Source organism: Convolutriloba macropyga, chromosome 1 (genome assembly GCF_964194025.1).
Source record: "Convolutriloba macropyga chromosome 1, txConMacr16.3, whole genome shotgun sequence".
Taxonomy (NCBI): Eukaryota; Metazoa; Xenacoelomorpha; order Acoela; family Convolutidae; genus Convolutriloba; species Convolutriloba macropyga.
The window spans coordinates 63,476,629-63,495,573 of record NC_134468.1 but is presented as its reverse complement, the minus strand read 5'-3'; the positions used below and the strand labels follow the sequence as shown (position 1 = coordinate 63,495,573).

Below are 18,945 nucleotides of genomic sequence, written 5' to 3'. Positions count from 1 at the left end.
TTTCTAGTTTTGTCAAATTATCACATTATTGTCAGTTCATATATCTTATTTTTCGCGTTCAAAATAACACGAAATTGATAAAATATAAATCATTATAGATACAGATTGTGGTTCTTTACCGCTTCGACAGTACTTTCTCGAAGAATTTAATTGAATTTTTAATTTTTTCTTTAACTGTCGTTTTTACTTTGTCTTTTTAGTCGTATTTAATTTCCTAAACAATGACCCGGTTTGATTGGCTTTTCCTGGAAAAATAGATGAGCCAATGTTCTGTTGTTAGAAGATAGATAATGGCTTTCATGACTTTGAAAACAATTGTTTTCCAAAATGAAAAAAAGAAACATTTCAACTTCGCAATTTTGTTCCTTTCTTGTCTGTTTGTTACCTGGTCTCGTTAATTAAAGGTTAAAGATGACAATATTGTTGTCAGAGGAAGGTGTCAAAAGAGATTGGCGTCACAAAATCAAATGTTTTAAGAGAATTCGTTATGACTTTTCTGGCTTCCACACGGGTTTTTCACAAAAAAAAGTAAATGAATTTTTGCCATATTTGACGTTCTTTTTGTAGACGTAAGACTTGTTCTGGATAATTGCAGGTCTCGAGGGCTTCCTTTGGAAGAATAAACGAACCTATTCAATTTTTTCATTTTGTAATTAATGGCTTTCATGTCTTTTGAAATATATGTTTTTCGATAAAAACAGTCATTTCATAATCTTGCTTTTTTTTCTTTTTGGTCCAATTGTTACCTAGTTTCATTAATGAAAGGTCACATAATATATTTTAAGGGAAGTGTCAAAAGGGATTCGTGTCACAAAATCAAATGTTTTTGAGAGAATTCGTTATGACTTTACTGGCTTCCACACGGGTTTTTCACAAAAAAAAATTGAATTTTTGTTTTTTGTCATATTTGACGTTCTTTTTGTAGACGTAAGACATGTTCTGGATAATTGCAGGTCTCAAGAGTTTCCTCTGGAAGAATGGACCAACCTATTCAAATTTTTCATTTTGTAATTAATGGCTTTTATGTCTTTGGAAATAATTTTTTTTCGTGAAAATAACAAGTTTTACATAATTTTGCATTTTTTTTCTTTTCTGTCTATTTGTTGCTTATTTCAAATAACGAATTGCCACACAATACATTATCGGTGTTTTTAATTGATTTTTATATTGTTGTCTGTTTGTTGTTCTTTTTGTAACTGCATAAAAAATTGAATAACAAGAGTTCTTAATTCATTTCTACAGAAGCATTGGTAAATGTAAACCTATGGGATGTTTTAGTAGATTCCTAATGGTTTTCTTTGCTTTGAAATTAATTGTTTTTTAAAAAAAATTCAGCGAATTTTCTATTTTTAAAGTTTTTGTTCTGTTTCGTCTAATTGTTACCAAGCTTTATTATGAACTGGTGAATAACTATTTTTTTCTGGTGATTTACAAGTTATTTTGTTCATTTTCAGTTTTATCTGACGCTATTTTGACTTTGTTATTAAGTTTTTTTCAAAACGGACATAAATTTTTTGATGTAAGTAATGTTTGTTGTTGTTGTTTGATTTTGCCGTTCGTCTTCGTTCGCTTTCTTATTATCGGCATATCTCATCAATCTAATGCATCATTTTTTACTCCACTGTGTTATTTGCTGTGGAGGCTATGTTTTCGTTCATACACCAGTTTCTTTTGAGAAATACTTGAATTTTTTGTGTTTTTCCATCTGTTTCTCATTTGGTAGACAATTATGCGAAAATTGTGGATGAGCGGGGTCGGAACCTTACGTGCGATCGCACATTACCGAGCCGCCTTGTTATTTTCAAAATGGACAGCATGTCAACGTTGGAAAAGGACAAAAATGGGATCACACTCACGAATCAAACTGAATTTCAGTTTTACTGGGCATATGAGAATTGAGATCAGAAATTGAACTGGGTTCCGGGGAGCTCAAGTTCATTCATTTTTAGAATCAATCTTCATAATGCTAGATTTACTTGATAGTTTCATAGTTAATTGCATAGGCATTTTTCGCCGAGTGAATAACAACATCTGCTCAATTGCCAAAATTTAAATATCGAGACAGTATTACTGCATCAATGGCTCAGCACTCTCCCTAACCGCCAAAATATTTCCCCGAATGTAATGAGACGTCTTGCAATTATTGCAACTTCTTTAGTAAACAAAATTGTTAGTTAATACAGCCAAACTCTTGCGGAACAGAATAACGGAATGTTCCTCTGTAAACAAGTATTAATTAACTTTGCAAGTTTCTTAATCGCAACTTCGGTTCAATTGGTTGCAGTGGATTATGATGATTGTAACAGAAGCTCGCTTTCGATGAACTTGTTGTACTACATTTGAAGAAATATTTGATTTTTTTTCTCAGAAAACCGTTAAGATCCACATGATCCCATGAGGTTTTTCCATGTCTTTTAGGTTTGCTTTAATTTGGTTGTAAATGTTTCGAAGCTTCGAAAGTTGCTTACTCAACTGGTGCTTAGTCCGCAGATGCTAAAACTTATGCTGCACGCCAATATATTCCTTGAGAACGTGAAGGTGAAGAGTTGTTCGATGATATGTACAATAATTTCATTATCGTACTTAATTGTCCTTTTCGACTGTTTCAATGACGCAGCTTCGTTGCCCATTCCCTCAAAATCTCTACTGTTGTATCTTTGTTTACCCTATAGATATTACAAGATAATAATCGGGTTTTCGACTATGGTTTTGTTCATTTCTCTCCCAGTTAAGACTATTTTCCATCTTTGTAACTCCTGTCCAGAGTTGACATTTTTGATCATTTCAAACCTAGGAAATTCCAATTTTTGTTCGGCTTCAATTTGCCATATCCAGTAAAAGTCCTTATGTTTTTTCGTCGTCGGTTTCAGTTGTTTTTGGCGATTTCAAACGCATGAAGAGTCTAAAAATTATTATTTTGAAAACTACTCGAAAAATTAACTGCATTAAGAGACATTTCGCAAACTAGAATGCGCAAAATTGGGTACTTTTCCATGCAAAATTGGACTCGCGGGCGCCTCTTATGAGGTGCCTGTCAGAAGCTAAACCTAGTTAATAACGTAATAACTCAGACTGATAGCTGTTATTGTAAATAAAACAAGCCTTTGTGAATTATAATCACTTTCTTCAGATTAGTAGATAACTGGGTTAATCTGCAACACTTAGAGTCTTTTATGTGTAAGTCAAACTTGAAAACCCAAACTAAACATTGGGTACATAATTGGACTCTCCCCCTAGTTAATCCTAAAAACGTGATCTAAAATGAAGACAGGCGCAAAATTTGAGCAGATTTCAAAGGTAATTTGCTCGTCAAATACATTCCATTGCGTTGCAAATTCAGTGCTACATAAATCCAAATTGTTTAAATTTACTTTTCATTCTTTGATATAAGGGTTTGTTTAAAGCAAATCAAATAATAATGAGAGCAAGATTGCGTTTAATCAAAGAACGAGCAGCCTACTAGTGGATTTATCTCCCAGCCCCGGTTGAACTTGACTGCCCGGAGTCTGTTACAGGAACTAGTCTTGTAGGAAGTAATAATTCACTGAATTTCTGTGATTATCACATAATTCACACCTGCAATATCCGCAAGTGTGTCTGCGCTGTTGTCCACTTGAAAAGCTGACCTCACATCACGGGCAAAGTTTTTGAAGAAGGGCAAAGTTTTTCTTGTGTATCTTTCTTGTGTTACAGCATTTTTATACCTACGGAATTATCGAATAATATTGAAAATCATCGAAACTTTATCCGACACTATTGTGCATCATCTGATCAGAGCTCACGAAATCTTGCTGACCAGAAAAAGAAATATTTAATTCCTTCAAATTCCATTAAAATTCGTAGATTCATTCGTAAAAATTTTTGAGCTCACTGATATCTTAATTTTTCCCGATTTTCATATTGTTTTTTATCTGAAATTTAAAGATTTTTGTTCTAGTTATTCCGATCCAATTCTGATAACTGTACTTATTTATACTATTATTTGATTGGAGCTTGCAATAATATCAATAAGTTTGTTGATGTCGGGTGAAAATTGTCTGAAAAAATCAACAGCTAACATATCTGACAATGTTGTCCTTATCTTAGATCCCCTGATTGTCCACGATTCAGAGTTCTCAGAAGTCATACTTGGTTAACTAAGAATTTTATAAATCATCCTTTGACTAGGAGTCTTTCAAGGATATAATTTGTTTCCAAATTGCCTAAATTGTTGTGCCTTATAACAGGAAAAGGATCAAAAAGTTGATCGGTGTTGCAATAAGGTGCCTTAGTCGAACAATGATAACATCTTTGTTCTTTTAGTCACTCATTTTGTTATAAAAACCTTTTATTATATAACGAAATGAGTGTAATTACATAGGTCTTTTTTTACAGAAATGACAAAATTGTGGATATATTAGTAAAATTAAACCTGCTTTTTCCACTAATTCAAATTCTTAATTTCTGAATTGAAGAAAATATTTTATTCGGTTTTACCAATGATACAAAACAGGACATTAAATAACTATGCTGTCAACATTTTTCTAGAGGTAGACAATTTACAATTTACGCTTTTTAGGGGGGGGGGGGGATTTGGCACCAACAATCTACTGTTAGGAATTGTTTTTCATCTCATTGTTAGGTATTGTAAATTTGTCTTTTGGTCTTCTAATCCTCCAGCCAATAATTTTTAATCCATGCATATAGTCTTCAACCAGCAGATCCATTGCCCTCCAAAGTGAATTATTGGTGCTCTGTTACCGCAGTTAATACATAGTCGTCGAGAAGTTTTTCTCATTAATTTGAACCATATATTCCTTAAGATATTTTTTCTTAAGGATTTGAAAGGACGTTACGTGTATAGTTGTTTGTGGAACCATAGAAGGTTATCAGAAACACCATTAAAAATGGACGGGGTTGACAAACACGAAGTGGACATTTGTGGAAGCTCTAGCATGAAAGACACAGAAAACAGGTTAGTTTAACTGAGTTAAGTAATATATCCGCGAAAAAAAATGCATTCGGGGGGGGGGGGGGTTTGCTGAAAAAGGAAGTTCTCGTATTATGAATTTTCCTGCTTTTTGTCATTACAACGGACTTGTTTGTGTACCAATATATTTTTCTATAATAATAATATAATTATAATATAAAAAGATTATATGTTGAACTATTTTCAAAAGTTCAGGTTCTTAGTAATAAAAAAAATCAAGGCAAAAGTCTTCTTTTCTAAATTTTTCTCCGCCATCTAGTTTAGCTGCATATCGTCCTCAAATTGTGCAGTTTATGTTGATATAGTAGGAATGATATCTCTGAAACTCAAAAACAACGATATCTCTCGTTGATCGTCTAAGATTCGATTCTATCTGGATCGTCCTCGAAGATTCGATTGTATCTGGACAGCAAATCTTTTCATTGCTTATATATCATCCTATATTACAGCTAGCACTTTTAACACTATTACTTCTAGTCCTTAAAACAAGTCTGTTTGTCCCCCAAACATGTAATTTTTGATCCTTGTAAATCGATTATTTTAGTCAAAATATATTACCCGCACCGGTCGAAGATTATTATAAGCAGTTTAATTACCGTAAATGTGTTAAATTCAAAACATCGCTGCATCCTTGAAATGTATATGTTTGTGCGCAATTTGGGGGGGGGGGGTAAATGCTTTTTACCTTTCTTTTTCAAATTGGTACCGAACAAAGACATCTCTTTGCAAACTGTTTCAAACCTGCTAAATAAATTAAATACAAGGCCCAGTTGCTAGTTGAAACTATTGATGCGTCTTTTTTCAAAGCTTCTTTTTTGGACACTTCTTTGTGTCGACGTTTCGTGCTTAATATACTTCAGTTAGTTCCCATTCAGACTTGGCTCTATATTTGTTAAGTCCCTGATACACTTTTTGAGAAACATTTTTACAGACAAATTTTACAGACATGACGTCACTATAGTGAACATACCGAATCCTGCAAAACCGAACACACCGAAGCTTTCTTACATTCTAGACCGAACATACCGACAATTTCTTTCATTTGAAACCGATCATACCGAACGAACCAAACATACCGAACATTTCTTGCGTCGTTTTTGTTCGGTCTTCTCAACTAGGGTATTTTTTGTTCAAGCTCGTTCACTCTGATATTTTCTTTGCGAGTTTAAAAATCTGTTCTTTTCTGACCACAAAAACTGGCTGTTACATAGAAACATTGAAACTTTTTTGTCAAAAACTTACTTTTCAATTATTGTTCCGACATTAGACAAGCGGTTTATGCCAGGTTTAATATAAGCTGTCAAAACAACTTGATGGCACCCAACTGTGATGAAGATTTCATCCATTTCAACCCGATTAATTCACCCCACTTCATGTTCAATATCATTTCACACCGATTAGTTCACCTCACTATCTTTCAACCCCGATTTTATTCATTTATATAATTGGTAATAATAACATTCGAACTATCATCCTTCGGTCATGCCTTGCGGGCCATAGCCATGCCTCAGCGACCTGTGGGACTTGATAAGAAAATATCACAATCGAACAATCGGTTAATTTATCCACTCAATTATGAAAAATCATGCTGGTAAATCGTACTGCTAATTTGGGGGGTGAATTGTAAATGAGAGGAAGGTGAATTGATATATTGTTAATTTATGAAGGGCTAAATGAATCGGGGTTAAATTAAGTGGAACTGTCTGCAGCTGAAGATTTTTAATGATGTCAAAATTAATCTGCTTCTCATAGGATTGCAATATTTGAAAAATGTTAATGTCCTAGCCTACTTAGCAATTTGCTTCTTCAATTGAATCAAAGAAGAAATTTGCCGTAGAGAACTGTGAAAACTTTAAACATCACAAATAGTTTACATGTTTTAAGAAATTTTCATTTTCCATCGAAGGTGAAAGAAAAACTGGAAATCATACAAAATCATATTTGACACATAAAACATTGACTGGTACCTAAAATTCTCGTATAATGCAGTCAGAGGACATATTAATTAACTTATTGTATTGCAAATACATTCCATATTTGATTCTTTGTGTTCGCTAAAAGAATAATCTCGTAATTTTGAACATAATCATAAAACGAATTTGAGGTTATATGCAGAAGTTTTTTTGAATGTTTCTCATATATGAACAAAAACAGATGTTAGATGCATGATTCGTGGTAACCATACTAAGCTCATATGATTTCTTGGTAGACATTCAAGGATCATGTATGACTTCTTATTAGTCCAACAAGGATTTTACTATGCAAAACGTTATGATTTGTATGACATCATATTTGATCATTCTATGACAACTAAGAACCCGGGTCTTCACTTCTTAGTAGTCAAACAAGTATCAAATATGATGTGATAAAAATTATCACGTATCCCCTAGTACAATCTTTGTTTGACTACTAAGAGATTAAACATGATCATTGTATGATTACCAAGAAATCACAGATATAATTTTCAAAATTATTTTTACATTTGATTTTTTAAAACATTTCTTCGGTAAGGCAACACCCATGTGATTCCGCGGCATCACTTTGTGATCCGCCAAAAGACCCTAACTTACAATATCATTTGCAAAATTGGGCTTTAAATAAAAGAGTAATTCCAAGTTGATAACTAAAGTTTTGATATTCTCTGTAGCCAGTTCATAGCTATAAATGCTCATTTATAAGAGATATTAATTTTTTTGAATTTAACATCATTTCGTCTTGTGAATATATTCAAATTGCAACGTTATTCTTTTAGCGTACACAAAGAATCAATTGTGGATTGTATTTGCAATACAATAACTTAGTATGTCCTCTGAATACATTTTGCGAGAATTTGTGGTACTAGTCAATGTTTAATGTGTGTTATATGACGTTATATGGTTTCCCAGATTTTTTTTTCAAATTCGATAGAGAATGAGAGTCATATAGTTTTGAGGCTTTGCAATATTTGTATGATACCTGTATGATTTCTTGGAAGTCATATATGATCCTTGTATGACTACGAAGAGCTCATACAAATCATGTATGACATAGTTTGATTACTAAGAATCATATACGACCTAATACGACTACTATGATTTTTGTATGACGAGCAACCCGGGAAGTGCCGACGCGGGTACTTGAAACACAGAAAATACATTCAAATTAGTTGCAATCAAAATTTAAAAATCCTTGAAAACTGTCATTTGTAGAGGAGGAGCAACGGAACCCCATTATTACGTACAGCAATTAAGAACAGCAACAATGGAAAAGTTGGTGCTAACGTCGGTGTAAAACTTTTCGTTTTTGAATGATGATATCTTGCACCACTTTCCTCCACATTTTTCATGATGCCATGTAATATTCTGGATGTTCCCATTGCTAGTTGGCATTTTTTCGGAGCAGTCGAAGATCATCGATCAGTCCAAGCCCAAATGTAGAATTGGTCAAAATGAAAAAAAAACTCACAGTTTACAGAAGAAAAGCAGCCATACCTAAAACAGCGCTGCGCTAAAACGACAAATTTTAATCGAAAAAAAAAATCATTGGCAGTCTTTGGTTCAGGATTGTAGAAACAAGATTTTCTTTAACCTAAAAATCGATTAAGTTCAATATAAAATTTCTTTTTAAGCAGTATTTGTGTTTTTTTAAATAGTTATTGCATACATGAAAGGATGCCCGCATTTGCTCAATCAATTAAAGTTGAATTTACTTTTTTTGCAGTCTATTTGATTGTGCAGCTTAACAGTAAATTTCTGCATAAATCTATTGGCAGTGAAAATTCACCAATTGTCTGTGTGAACAACAAGTTTGCGGAAGTTATTCACGTAATTGCCAACTTTTCGCCTCTATCAATCGCTAGACAATGGCTTTATTCACAATTCACATCAAAGAGGTTGTCTTTGTTCACAACTTTCAAGTTCCCCTCATGACGCCAATTGACATTCGTATTTTCGCGTTTGACGACAAAAATCATTCAAGGATAAATGGTGTAGGATATTAGGCGAATACCGGGTTAGGCAAAAAGTAATTTGTGGAAATTAGGCGAACACCAAGCATGACACTTCAATATCCAATTGACTACATCAAGTAGTTTCTCTAAAGTTTGACTTATTCATATCCAAAAGTGTTAAAAATTACTACTAATTACTTTTCATTTAAATTTTTTTAGGTAATTTCATTCTTCCGCCTGGGTATTTCACCAAAAAGTTAGAAGAATAAAGAAATGAAAAAAATATAAAATAGATAGTATTCGAGGCTTAAATCATAAATATTTAAAAGCTACGAGCAATTAAATAATGTGAAAAGAAACGTGAGATGGATTTGAACTGAGATGAATATGCTCAAAACACTTATTGTTGATTGCATTTTTTGTAACACATTTTTGCCAGAAGACAAATTTAATAGAAATCTTTGACTAAAATATATGGTCAAGTTGATATTGAAAAACACTTTTTAGACTTTATTGTCAGCTTTAACTCAACAAGTTAAAGTTAAAAACTTTCGCCTAATGCCGAAATGTTCTTGGTCTAATCCAGTTTTCACCTAATATAACATCTATCCTATGCTGAAAAAAGGCAGAAATGTATTTTACGTTTATCGTATTTAAACTGAAACAGAATGAGCTCATCAAATCACTTGTGGTTTTCCCTCCCCAATTAGGGGAGCAATTATATTACCGAAATTATTTTCCTCTTTTTGATTAGTCTTTTTTATAACAGCTTCCATCAATGATTCACCAGAGGCAGTTTTGTGTAGTATCAAGACCAAAAAGCTTAGAAGTTGAATGGGAGGTCTTCAAAATTCAAATTTTTTGGAGTAATATCGATGTTCCAAGATATAAGTTGACAAAATATCTCAGCGTTCCTCGTTTTGATAAATCTTCTGATTTTGTAAATGATTGTTAAGCTCCTATAACACGCCAAAATGGATTTTTTTTGAAGTTTTGGGAGAAGCCGAAAGAAAAGCAATTTATTACTCTTGTGGAATACAATACTTCAAAATTGGTCATGGTTCTTCAATAAAATATTTCTGAAATCGACCTATCTTTATTTTGTTCAATTTGAACCCGAATGCCGCCTGAAATGCATTGAACAAGCAAAAATGACTTTTTTGTTGTCGATAATGACAGAAAATAAAATTCTGATTGTGAGCTTCTTGCACTCGTTAACAAATCTAAATCTCGCTTAGCAAAATTACATGCTAAACTACTTGTTTTGAAGAGCATTTTAGTAAAATTCCAATTTCTCTCTTAATAATTTTCAATTGCTCGGCTGAAACTCGATAGAACTTTAAATGCTCCAAACTCTAAGAAACGACGAAATTACTTGCCAGTTTTCCGTAAAATGCACTAAACTGATTTCCACATGAAATCTGTTCAACTCCATCAAGCTTCCGGCGATTTAAACAATTTTTTTTCACGATGATTTTGAGAGCTTCAGATCACGTTGAGCAGATTTGGCGCAGAAATGAGGTTGCTACTCAGTTTCGTGAAAACTAGCTAATTTTTTTACTAGATTTTCGCGGAAAATATTTTTGTCGTTTCTCTAGAAATTATAGCATTTAAAGTCCTATCGATTTCGAGTTGCTCGATATAAAGTTTAAAAAAAATAAATTCCAAAAAATGCACGATTATGAAAAAATTTTTCAATACCAGACAAATTACAAAATTTTTGTTAAAAATGTCCCATTCGAAAGGTGTTTCTATCAAGATTTGAACGGATTTGGATAAAATTGTTTTTTTTTCAGTTCTTGTCACTCCACTCTGAGTATCTTGCGTCGAGAATTTTTATTGTTACTAAAAATTGCTGTGATGCTGAGTTTTTGTACAGATAAAAATTGAACCTTACTTTAATATTTACCGCTGTCAGTTTTTGTAAACATAACGGGTACATAGCTAACTTAGGTGCAAAGCAGTTTGGATAAATAAATTTCTTATCTTTATAAAAGGAATTCAAAGCTGCCGATTCAACGATTATTCCAATTTGAATATTTTGCATATTTGTTCGCGGTGGGCAAATTTATATTTTGAAAGCTAACAAAAGTCCACCAGATCAGCTGAAATAAACTTATTTCACTGATCAGAACTTTTTTGTGTCATATACATTGTCATGTGAACGCCGTTAACTTTTGGATCAAATATGCATACAAAGAGCATTCATTTAGGCAGAACGGAAACAAATGATTCTACATATGTTTTTTACCAGATGCTCTTGCTCAATCCTTGAAAATAGTTGTACTCTTGCTCAATGAGAATGTGTGATACATTTGGTCAAAATAATGGATGTGTTTTCTGATCGAAAAAAAACTTCGTGAGTAGATGCTCCAATAAAAGATTTTGTGTGTTTCACTTTTTGTAATCTTGCTTGATGAGAAAATTTGATATATTGGGTCAATAAAATGGATGTGTTTTTCTATAGAAATAAGATTTGTTGAATAGATTGTTCCAATAATTGTTTTTGCGTGGTTCACCGTTATTATATATTATATTGAAAGTTACTACCGTATTTCAAGTTTTCAAAAAAGAAGCAAACTTATATGATGAAAAAACTTTTTTGTCTAAGTTGCCCTGGCGGAATTTTTTTTCCCAATAAACGAAAAACTTAAAAAACTAACATCTAAATTGACGATTTTGCTGTTTTAGACTTTTTCAATAATAGCTTCTTCAAGGTTCGGCTATTGTTCTTTATCAATACTATTGAATTTTGATACCTCATCTGATGACTTCAAAAATGAAACAAAATTACTTGATCAAAAGAATTTTTGTGTGAAATTTTTCCCGATGAAATTTTCTGCATAAACGAAAGACCTAAAAAATATTTTTTGTGTTTGCATTTTTATTTGAATCGTTGAGCACAGTGTATTTCCCAACATGCTTCAATAAAACAAACATATTAGAGAAATCGAAACAAGCAGTTAATTTTGCCAATAATAATTTAACTTAAATTGTGTCTGTTCAATTCTACATTCTCTATCAACTCTCTTCGAATTTGAACTATAAAATATGAAAATCGTTTTGTGTGTGCCAATTTCAAAAAAATTTTGAAAGATTTGATTTAAAGGCGGCATGAACACTTGTAAAAAAAATAACGCATGGATGAAAATAACCAGGTTCATTTTTTTAAAATTTTAAACTATAGGAAAAAGTTAGCTTAAATTACTTTTTTTCATGAAAAATATAAAAATTGTCCCATGGCTTCCATATGGTATTAACTCGGTCTTGAGAACTTGGGATAATCTTGTTCCAAAGGGTGAGGTCGCTTATTTCAAGAAGCTAGTTACACAAATTTGAAGTTCGTATCTAGTCTGTGATAGATGTTTGATCAAGAAGTATAAGAACAGGGCCCTACAAAAGCGGTGTTTATTCCATCTTTTTTCGATAAATCGTTTAGTTTTTCAAGTCAAGCAATTTTGTATTATGAAAAGTATTATCATTTTGTATTATGATTTTGTATTATGAATTTCTATTATGATTTTGTATTACGAAAAGTAGAAAATGAAGATATCAAAATCTTTATCTTCATCTGAAACCATCGCGCCTTAATTCTGTGACCTTTTGAAAAAATTCGATTGTTTCCATTGACAATTACTGCTACAGATCATAAGTTGTCAGACATATTTTTGGTGACAGTAATTTAACTTTTGCAACATACCGACTTTTATAATTTTAAATGTAAGCTGTAAGCATTGACAATTAAAACTGTAAAATGACAAGTAAAATTGTTGACTTTTTCTATTGGATGAAACTTTTCCTCTCATAAAATGCTTTCAATTTTGTACCTATCTTGCTTCATATGCTGATAGTGCATTTTTTAAGAGACAGGCCAAATTTAGTTCATGCTGCCTTTGACAGGTCGAGTAGGAATGATGTCAGTATAACTGAATGGGGGATTAATGTGTCAGATTAGCTGGCTTTCCCTCTTTTGAAGTGGCACAGTGGTCCGCATTTTAATGCACTTTTCTATTTGAAATAGCGTCTGATTAAAGCCAGAGTATCAAATCAAAGCTTATTGATGTCTGTATATTGGCGTTAATGATGTCATCAAACACATATTACCTTCACCTCGTCTTACCTTTACATGTTGCGGTAGGCAAGTGTTTCAATGTGAACTCGAAATTGAAGTAAAATTTATTTTGGGTGTACCCACCTTGTCAGCATTTTGATTAATTTTTTAAACCAAAAAGTAATACAAAAGCTGTATTTAAGGAACTAAAGAATTTGATTAATACAGTTATAGAGTAAGCATTAGGCGTCTAAAAATGAAAAAATATGTTAAGAAATGTTCTCAATATTTTTGATTATCTTAAAAAGTAAACTTTACTTTGATATTTCTTCTTGATCAGTAACTACTCCCTTTTCTCGTCAATTACGATTAATAAACGATGTAATCATATGATTGATATAATATGATTGATCAATAAAATCAATATGTAATCAATTGCGATCAATAAACGATGGATTAATTGATTTTTTCTCAGCTAGGCAGCAATCTAATTCGCTCTTGTTTAATTGCCTCAATCATGACAAAACGGTGCTTCCACCTACTTTTCGAAATCTTAGGAACATCTTACAGTTTCGACAGATATGATTCGTTATGTCCTCGGTAAAGATGCAGCAATCATACCAAGAAAATTACAAGGAGTGTTAAGATGCGGTGGAATAAAGTAAGATCCGGCATTTTGAGGCAGAAAAATGGGAAAACAGAAAAAAGTCATGCTCGATTTTCAGGACATTTTGCAGGGTTTTGCAATTTTACGTACCTGGAAGGATGAGGATAGCGACTTTGAAGGACCTTCTGGTCAGATTTTACAGGTAAAAGCAGAGGGGTTGTATCTCAGTGAACCTAAAAAGAGGAAAAAACAACAATTGCGAGATGAACCAATTTAGTGATTCTGACATATTGATAGAAAGTGTTGTCTATCGGTCTATGAAAACAACACAGAACGCACACAAGATGTTTTACGCTCTTTTATTTGACAAACAATGCAATTAAACTGAAATTAATTCCGGAAAAAACTGAAATAAGCGAAATAGATATTATCAACCGATTCAAATAAAATTCAAGAGGAACAAAAATTCTTAAATTTTATCAGATTTTGTAAGATAAAAATTTTTGCCGATAATATTTTTGCGACAGACTCTGCAAGATACACAGTCTTTTGGTAGACTCGTAAAATTATCATATTTCGGTTAGATTTTTGACAATAACTAAATTTTGTCAGAATCTGGCAGATAACTATCATGCATTAACTAGGGCAGAGGGTGTCAAAAACTTTAACCAATATTTGAATCAAACAGTTGCTCTGAGCAACTAGAAAACATAAGGTTGTTTTCAGTTTAAACGAAATGTTATAAAAAAAGATTGCAAAACGATTACGAAATGAATTTCTGATGACAAATCTTTTACAAAGAATACTAAGCCACAGAAGTTGTTCTTAAAAATTCCAAATCAATAAATACACTCTAAAAGTCCGCACCTGAAAGTGTCTGCAAACAAAGAAGACCGACATGAAATAGACTGGGTTTTGAGTGAAGAACAAATTTTGAAAACAAAAACAACAAGGCGGCTTGTTAATGTTCATTCGCACATAATGTTCCGACCCGAGCTCATCTACATTTTTGACTCAATTGTCAAGCAAATGAAGAAATAACAAAATTATACGTTTAAGTTTAAAACAATCGTTACACAACCCATCTACTAATTGAAATACATAATGCCATGCCTTATTATCTGAATATTATGTATTTTTAATCCATTTCTTATTTCTACTAATTCAGCTGCAGGAATTATACTGAGAGATTAAATAAATTTATTTGGGCCACATTTGTAAACCATTGGGATCTGTAACTACGCGATTGTTCTGAAAGAAGAGAAAAAGAAGCGCAAAAAATGACCACTCAAAAAACGTTTATAAAAACGCATGTTGTCCAACAAACAAAGCATCGATGAGAAATAATATCAGTAGCTATGTTAATTTTTGGAATACAAGAAATTGGATGTGACCTCTCATTGATGAAAATAAGTTCCAATAGGACGAAAAGAACAACAAAAACTGAAAAGTTTGAAAAGTGTTTAAAAATTTATATCATAAACTCTAAGCCTAAAGGCTATAAACTGACTAAATGATTCGGGTAACATCACTATTTCTATCCTCAATTACAAGCCTAAGGGACTTGTCAGCAATTTACGGCTACCTAAAGAACAAAAACAGGCAAAAACAGCAATTTCAAGAAAAAAATTGAGCGAGAAAAATGTCGAAGGCATTAAAAAAAGAACTTTTTGCAAAAAACTTTTCTTTATTCAATTAATTTTGTAACAGCAATGGGATTCCTCATTTTTATCAATATAGTTTCAAAAAATCAAATGTGAACAAATACATTAGAACCAAGAATTTTTTGAGAAAACTCGTTGTTTAAACGCCATTAATTTCATTAGCTTTCAACGGAAGCCACTAAATCTGCTAAATTATGCCTCCATGGGACAACAGGGTTGTTGGCTACTCATAGTTTGTCATTAAGACCTGACAATAAGTTACTGAAGATGAAAACAACAACAAATACAGGCAACAACCAAAAATTGAGTAGAAAAATTCCAGAAGAAAGTGTCGAAGCAATTTAAATCATAAGTTCCTCTCCGAAATATTTATATGTGATCCATTGAACCTCTTCCCTAAACCAATGAGAACTATCAGTATTAGGATAAAGCAATAAGATTTCAAAAGGATCCAAAAATAAGAAAAAGTGCCCCAAAATTTTAAAAAACTATGAAAACTGGTGGCATTGAAGTTTTAAAACTAATAGGTAGAAGATAGAACCGCTAACGAGGTTATTTCTGGCTGCGTTAGAAAAAAAAGATACCAAAAGTACTAAGACTGACTGACAGTTCACGTAAAAAGAGTTTAGTATTGGTTAATGTTCAAAAAAATATTCGAAAAACCATTTTTAAAGTCCTAACAGGCATTAACCTCAAAAGCTTTTAACGGAGGTCAATAACTGCGCTCAGAAATAAGACAATGGCAAAAGAAAGATGTTTGTCATGCATAGATAATCAATAGGAGACCACAATAAGTCTTAAGACCATGAAAACAACAACAAAAAACAGGCAAAAACCAAAAACTCAGTAAGAGTGCCAGAGGAAAGTGTCGAAGCCATTTAAATTATAAGCTCTTCTGTGAAAACTTTATCTATGATCAGTTGAACGTCTTTACTTAATCAGTGGGAACCATCAGTAATAGGATAAAGTAATAAGATTTCAAACGGATCCAAAAATAAGAAAAAGTACTCGAAAATTTTTTTAAAAAAATATATGAAAACTCGTGGCATTGAAGCTTTAAAACTAATAGTTAGAAGATGAAAACCCTAACCAGATTAAATTTAGCTGCACTAGAATTAAAAAGGGATCCTGTAATTACTAGGACTTACTAACAGTGCACGAAAAAAAATTAGGATCGGTTAATCTTCAAAAAAAAATTCAAAAAACTTTTTTTAAGGTCTTAACAGCCATTAAACTCAAAAACTTTTAACGGAGGTCAAAAACGACGCTCAGAAATAACACAATGGCAGGAAAAAGATTTTTTTCATGCATAGATAATCAGTAAGAGATCACAATAAGTCCTAAGACTATGAAAACAACAACAAAAACAGGCGAAAACCAAAATTCAGTAGGAAAGAGCGAGAAGAAAATTTCGAAGCCATTTAAACCATTAAATTTTCTCTGAAAACATTATCTGTGATCCACTGAATGTCGTTTCCAATCCAATTGGATTAGAATAAATTTTTGATAATGTGTTTAATTTTTCCATAATGTGATATGAGTTCAAAAGTAACCAATAATACAAAATTGTCCAATTTTTTTTTTAATTTTGAATTCTTGTGTTATTGAAGGAATATAATCAATAGTTAATACATAAAACCACCAACGAAATTTATTTTAGTTTCACTAGAAAGCAATTGTGTTCTGTCAGTACTGAGACCGACTAACAGTTCACAAAAATTTTAAGATTGGTTAATATTCAAAAAAAATTTTGAAAAATTATTTCTAAATTCTTAACAGCCACTAAATTCAATAAATTTCAACAGAAGTCAATATTACGCTCAAATATGCTTCAATAGGAGAATGGGGATGTTTGTCATGCATAGGTGATCAATAAGTTATTACAACAAGTGTTATGACTATGAAAACAACAACAAAATCAGGCAAAAACCAAAAAATCATTAGGGACGTGCGAGAAGAAAAGGTCGAAGCCATTTGAAACCATAAGCTTTTCCCTGAAAAAATTATCCGTGATCCACTGAACGTTGTCTTGAAGCCAATAGGAGCTGTCAATTTTAGGATAATGTGATAAGATTTCAAAAGTAACCAATAACACGGAAATATCCAAAAAAAAATTATAAAACTTTTTGAAATCTTGTGTCATTGAAGTCATATTACTAAAAGTTAGGAGATAAAACCGCCAGCTAGATCAAATTTGATTAGAGTAGGACAGAAGAGGGTGCTGTCATCACAGAGACTGACTTACAGTTCACGATAATAAGTTTGTGATTGGTTAATGTTCTAAAAAATTTTCAAAAAATTTTTTTTAAAGAGTTATTAGTCATTACCTGACCACTCAATGCACTAGATATGCTCACTTAAATCTCCTAAATGTTCCGTAATTCTCCTCACTTACGGAACGTATTGAGTTGTTAGTCAATGAGTCCATTCCATAGGACTCCAAAAAATTTGTAAAAACTCAAAGGGAAATTCAAAATTTCATTAAAATTTAAGAAAAATCAGAGTCGAATTTAAAAAAACATGAGCATTTCCTTGAAAACGATTTTTTTAAAAAAATCCCCACTGAACTTCATTTGACTGTAATGGAGTTTAGTCATTAACGGAACCTCGATATGAAAAGTGACTTGTCTCTAGGTGACCTAAAAAAGCAAAAAAAAAAATTTTATAAAAAAGAGCTCTCAAATAGATTTCGAATTTTTTTTTCATATTGAAGCTCCCTATGCGACACGAACTAGTCTTTTTTGTCGCCTTTAGTCTATTAGGATCACAAAATCGGTTCATTTTTTGGCAAAAAATTTGAGTTTGAAATACCATTTTTATAGAAAATATCTTAATTTGAAGAAAAATTACACTAAAAGTGAACAAATACCCCGTGTTCACACAAATTTTCGATCCTCGATAACTCCTCGAAAACAAAAATGACAAAAAAAGAATCTTTTTAATTTTGAATTCTACGCTGGACCGGCTTTTTAATGATACCACTCACATTTCTCTGCGATGAATACATCGATCGGCCAAAATTGACTGAACAAAAAAAAACCCATTTGAGTATATAGTTCCTCCCCCCACAAGTGGGATCGGAACAAAAAATTTGTGTCGGTTTTGGTGTTGCAGTATGTACGTTGTTTTGGATGTGTATGTGTATGCGTTAGTTTGTGTTTGTGTTTGAGAGAAAAGGAAAGAGAGATAGACAGATAGATAGATAGATAGATAGATAGATAGATAGATAGATAGATAGATAGATAGATAGATAGGTAGATAGATAGATAGATAGATAGATAGATAGATAGATAGATAGATAGATAGATAGATAGATAGATAGATAGATAGATAGATAGATAGATAGATAGATAGATAGATAGATAGATAGATAGATAGATAGATAGATAGATAGAGAGATAGAGAGATAGAGAGATAGATAGATAGATAGATAGATAGATAGATAGATAGATAGATAAATAGATAGATAGATAGATAGATAGATAGATAGATAGATAGATAGATAGATAGATAGATATATAGATAGATAGATAGATAGATAGATAGATAGATAGATAGATAGATAGATAGATAGATAGATAGATAGATAGTTAGTTAGATAGATAGATAGATAGATAGATAGATAGATAGATAGATAGATAGATATATAGATAGATAGATAGATAGGTAGATAGATAGATAGATAGATAGATAGATAGATAGTTAGATAGATAGATAGATAGATAG

At 32.0% G+C, this 18,945-nt stretch overlaps 1 protein-coding gene across 11 annotated transcripts in view; it reads left to right on the top strand.

Moving 5' to 3' along the window:
- LOC142341428 (epithelial sodium channel subunit alpha-like) overlaps positions 1 to 18,945 on the top strand; it is a 137,459-nt gene that overhangs the window by 27,508 nt on the left and 91,006 nt on the right. For 2 of the 11 annotated variants that reach the window (XM_075392400.1, XM_075392409.1), the window contains exon 1: positions 4,614 to 4,954. The exons of 4 other annotated variants lie outside the window; for them this stretch is intronic. In XM_075392400.1, coding sequence (XP_075248515.1) covers positions 4,887 to 4,954 — 68 coding nt within the window. In that variant the 5' untranslated portion in view covers positions 4,614 to 4,886. Of the gene's footprint in view, positions 1 to 3,120; positions 3,534 to 4,613; positions 4,955 to 18,945 lie in introns of those variants that run through there. 5 more of the 11 variants (XM_075392373.1, XM_075392392.1, XM_075392382.1 and 2 more) reach the window with 5 other exon arrangements.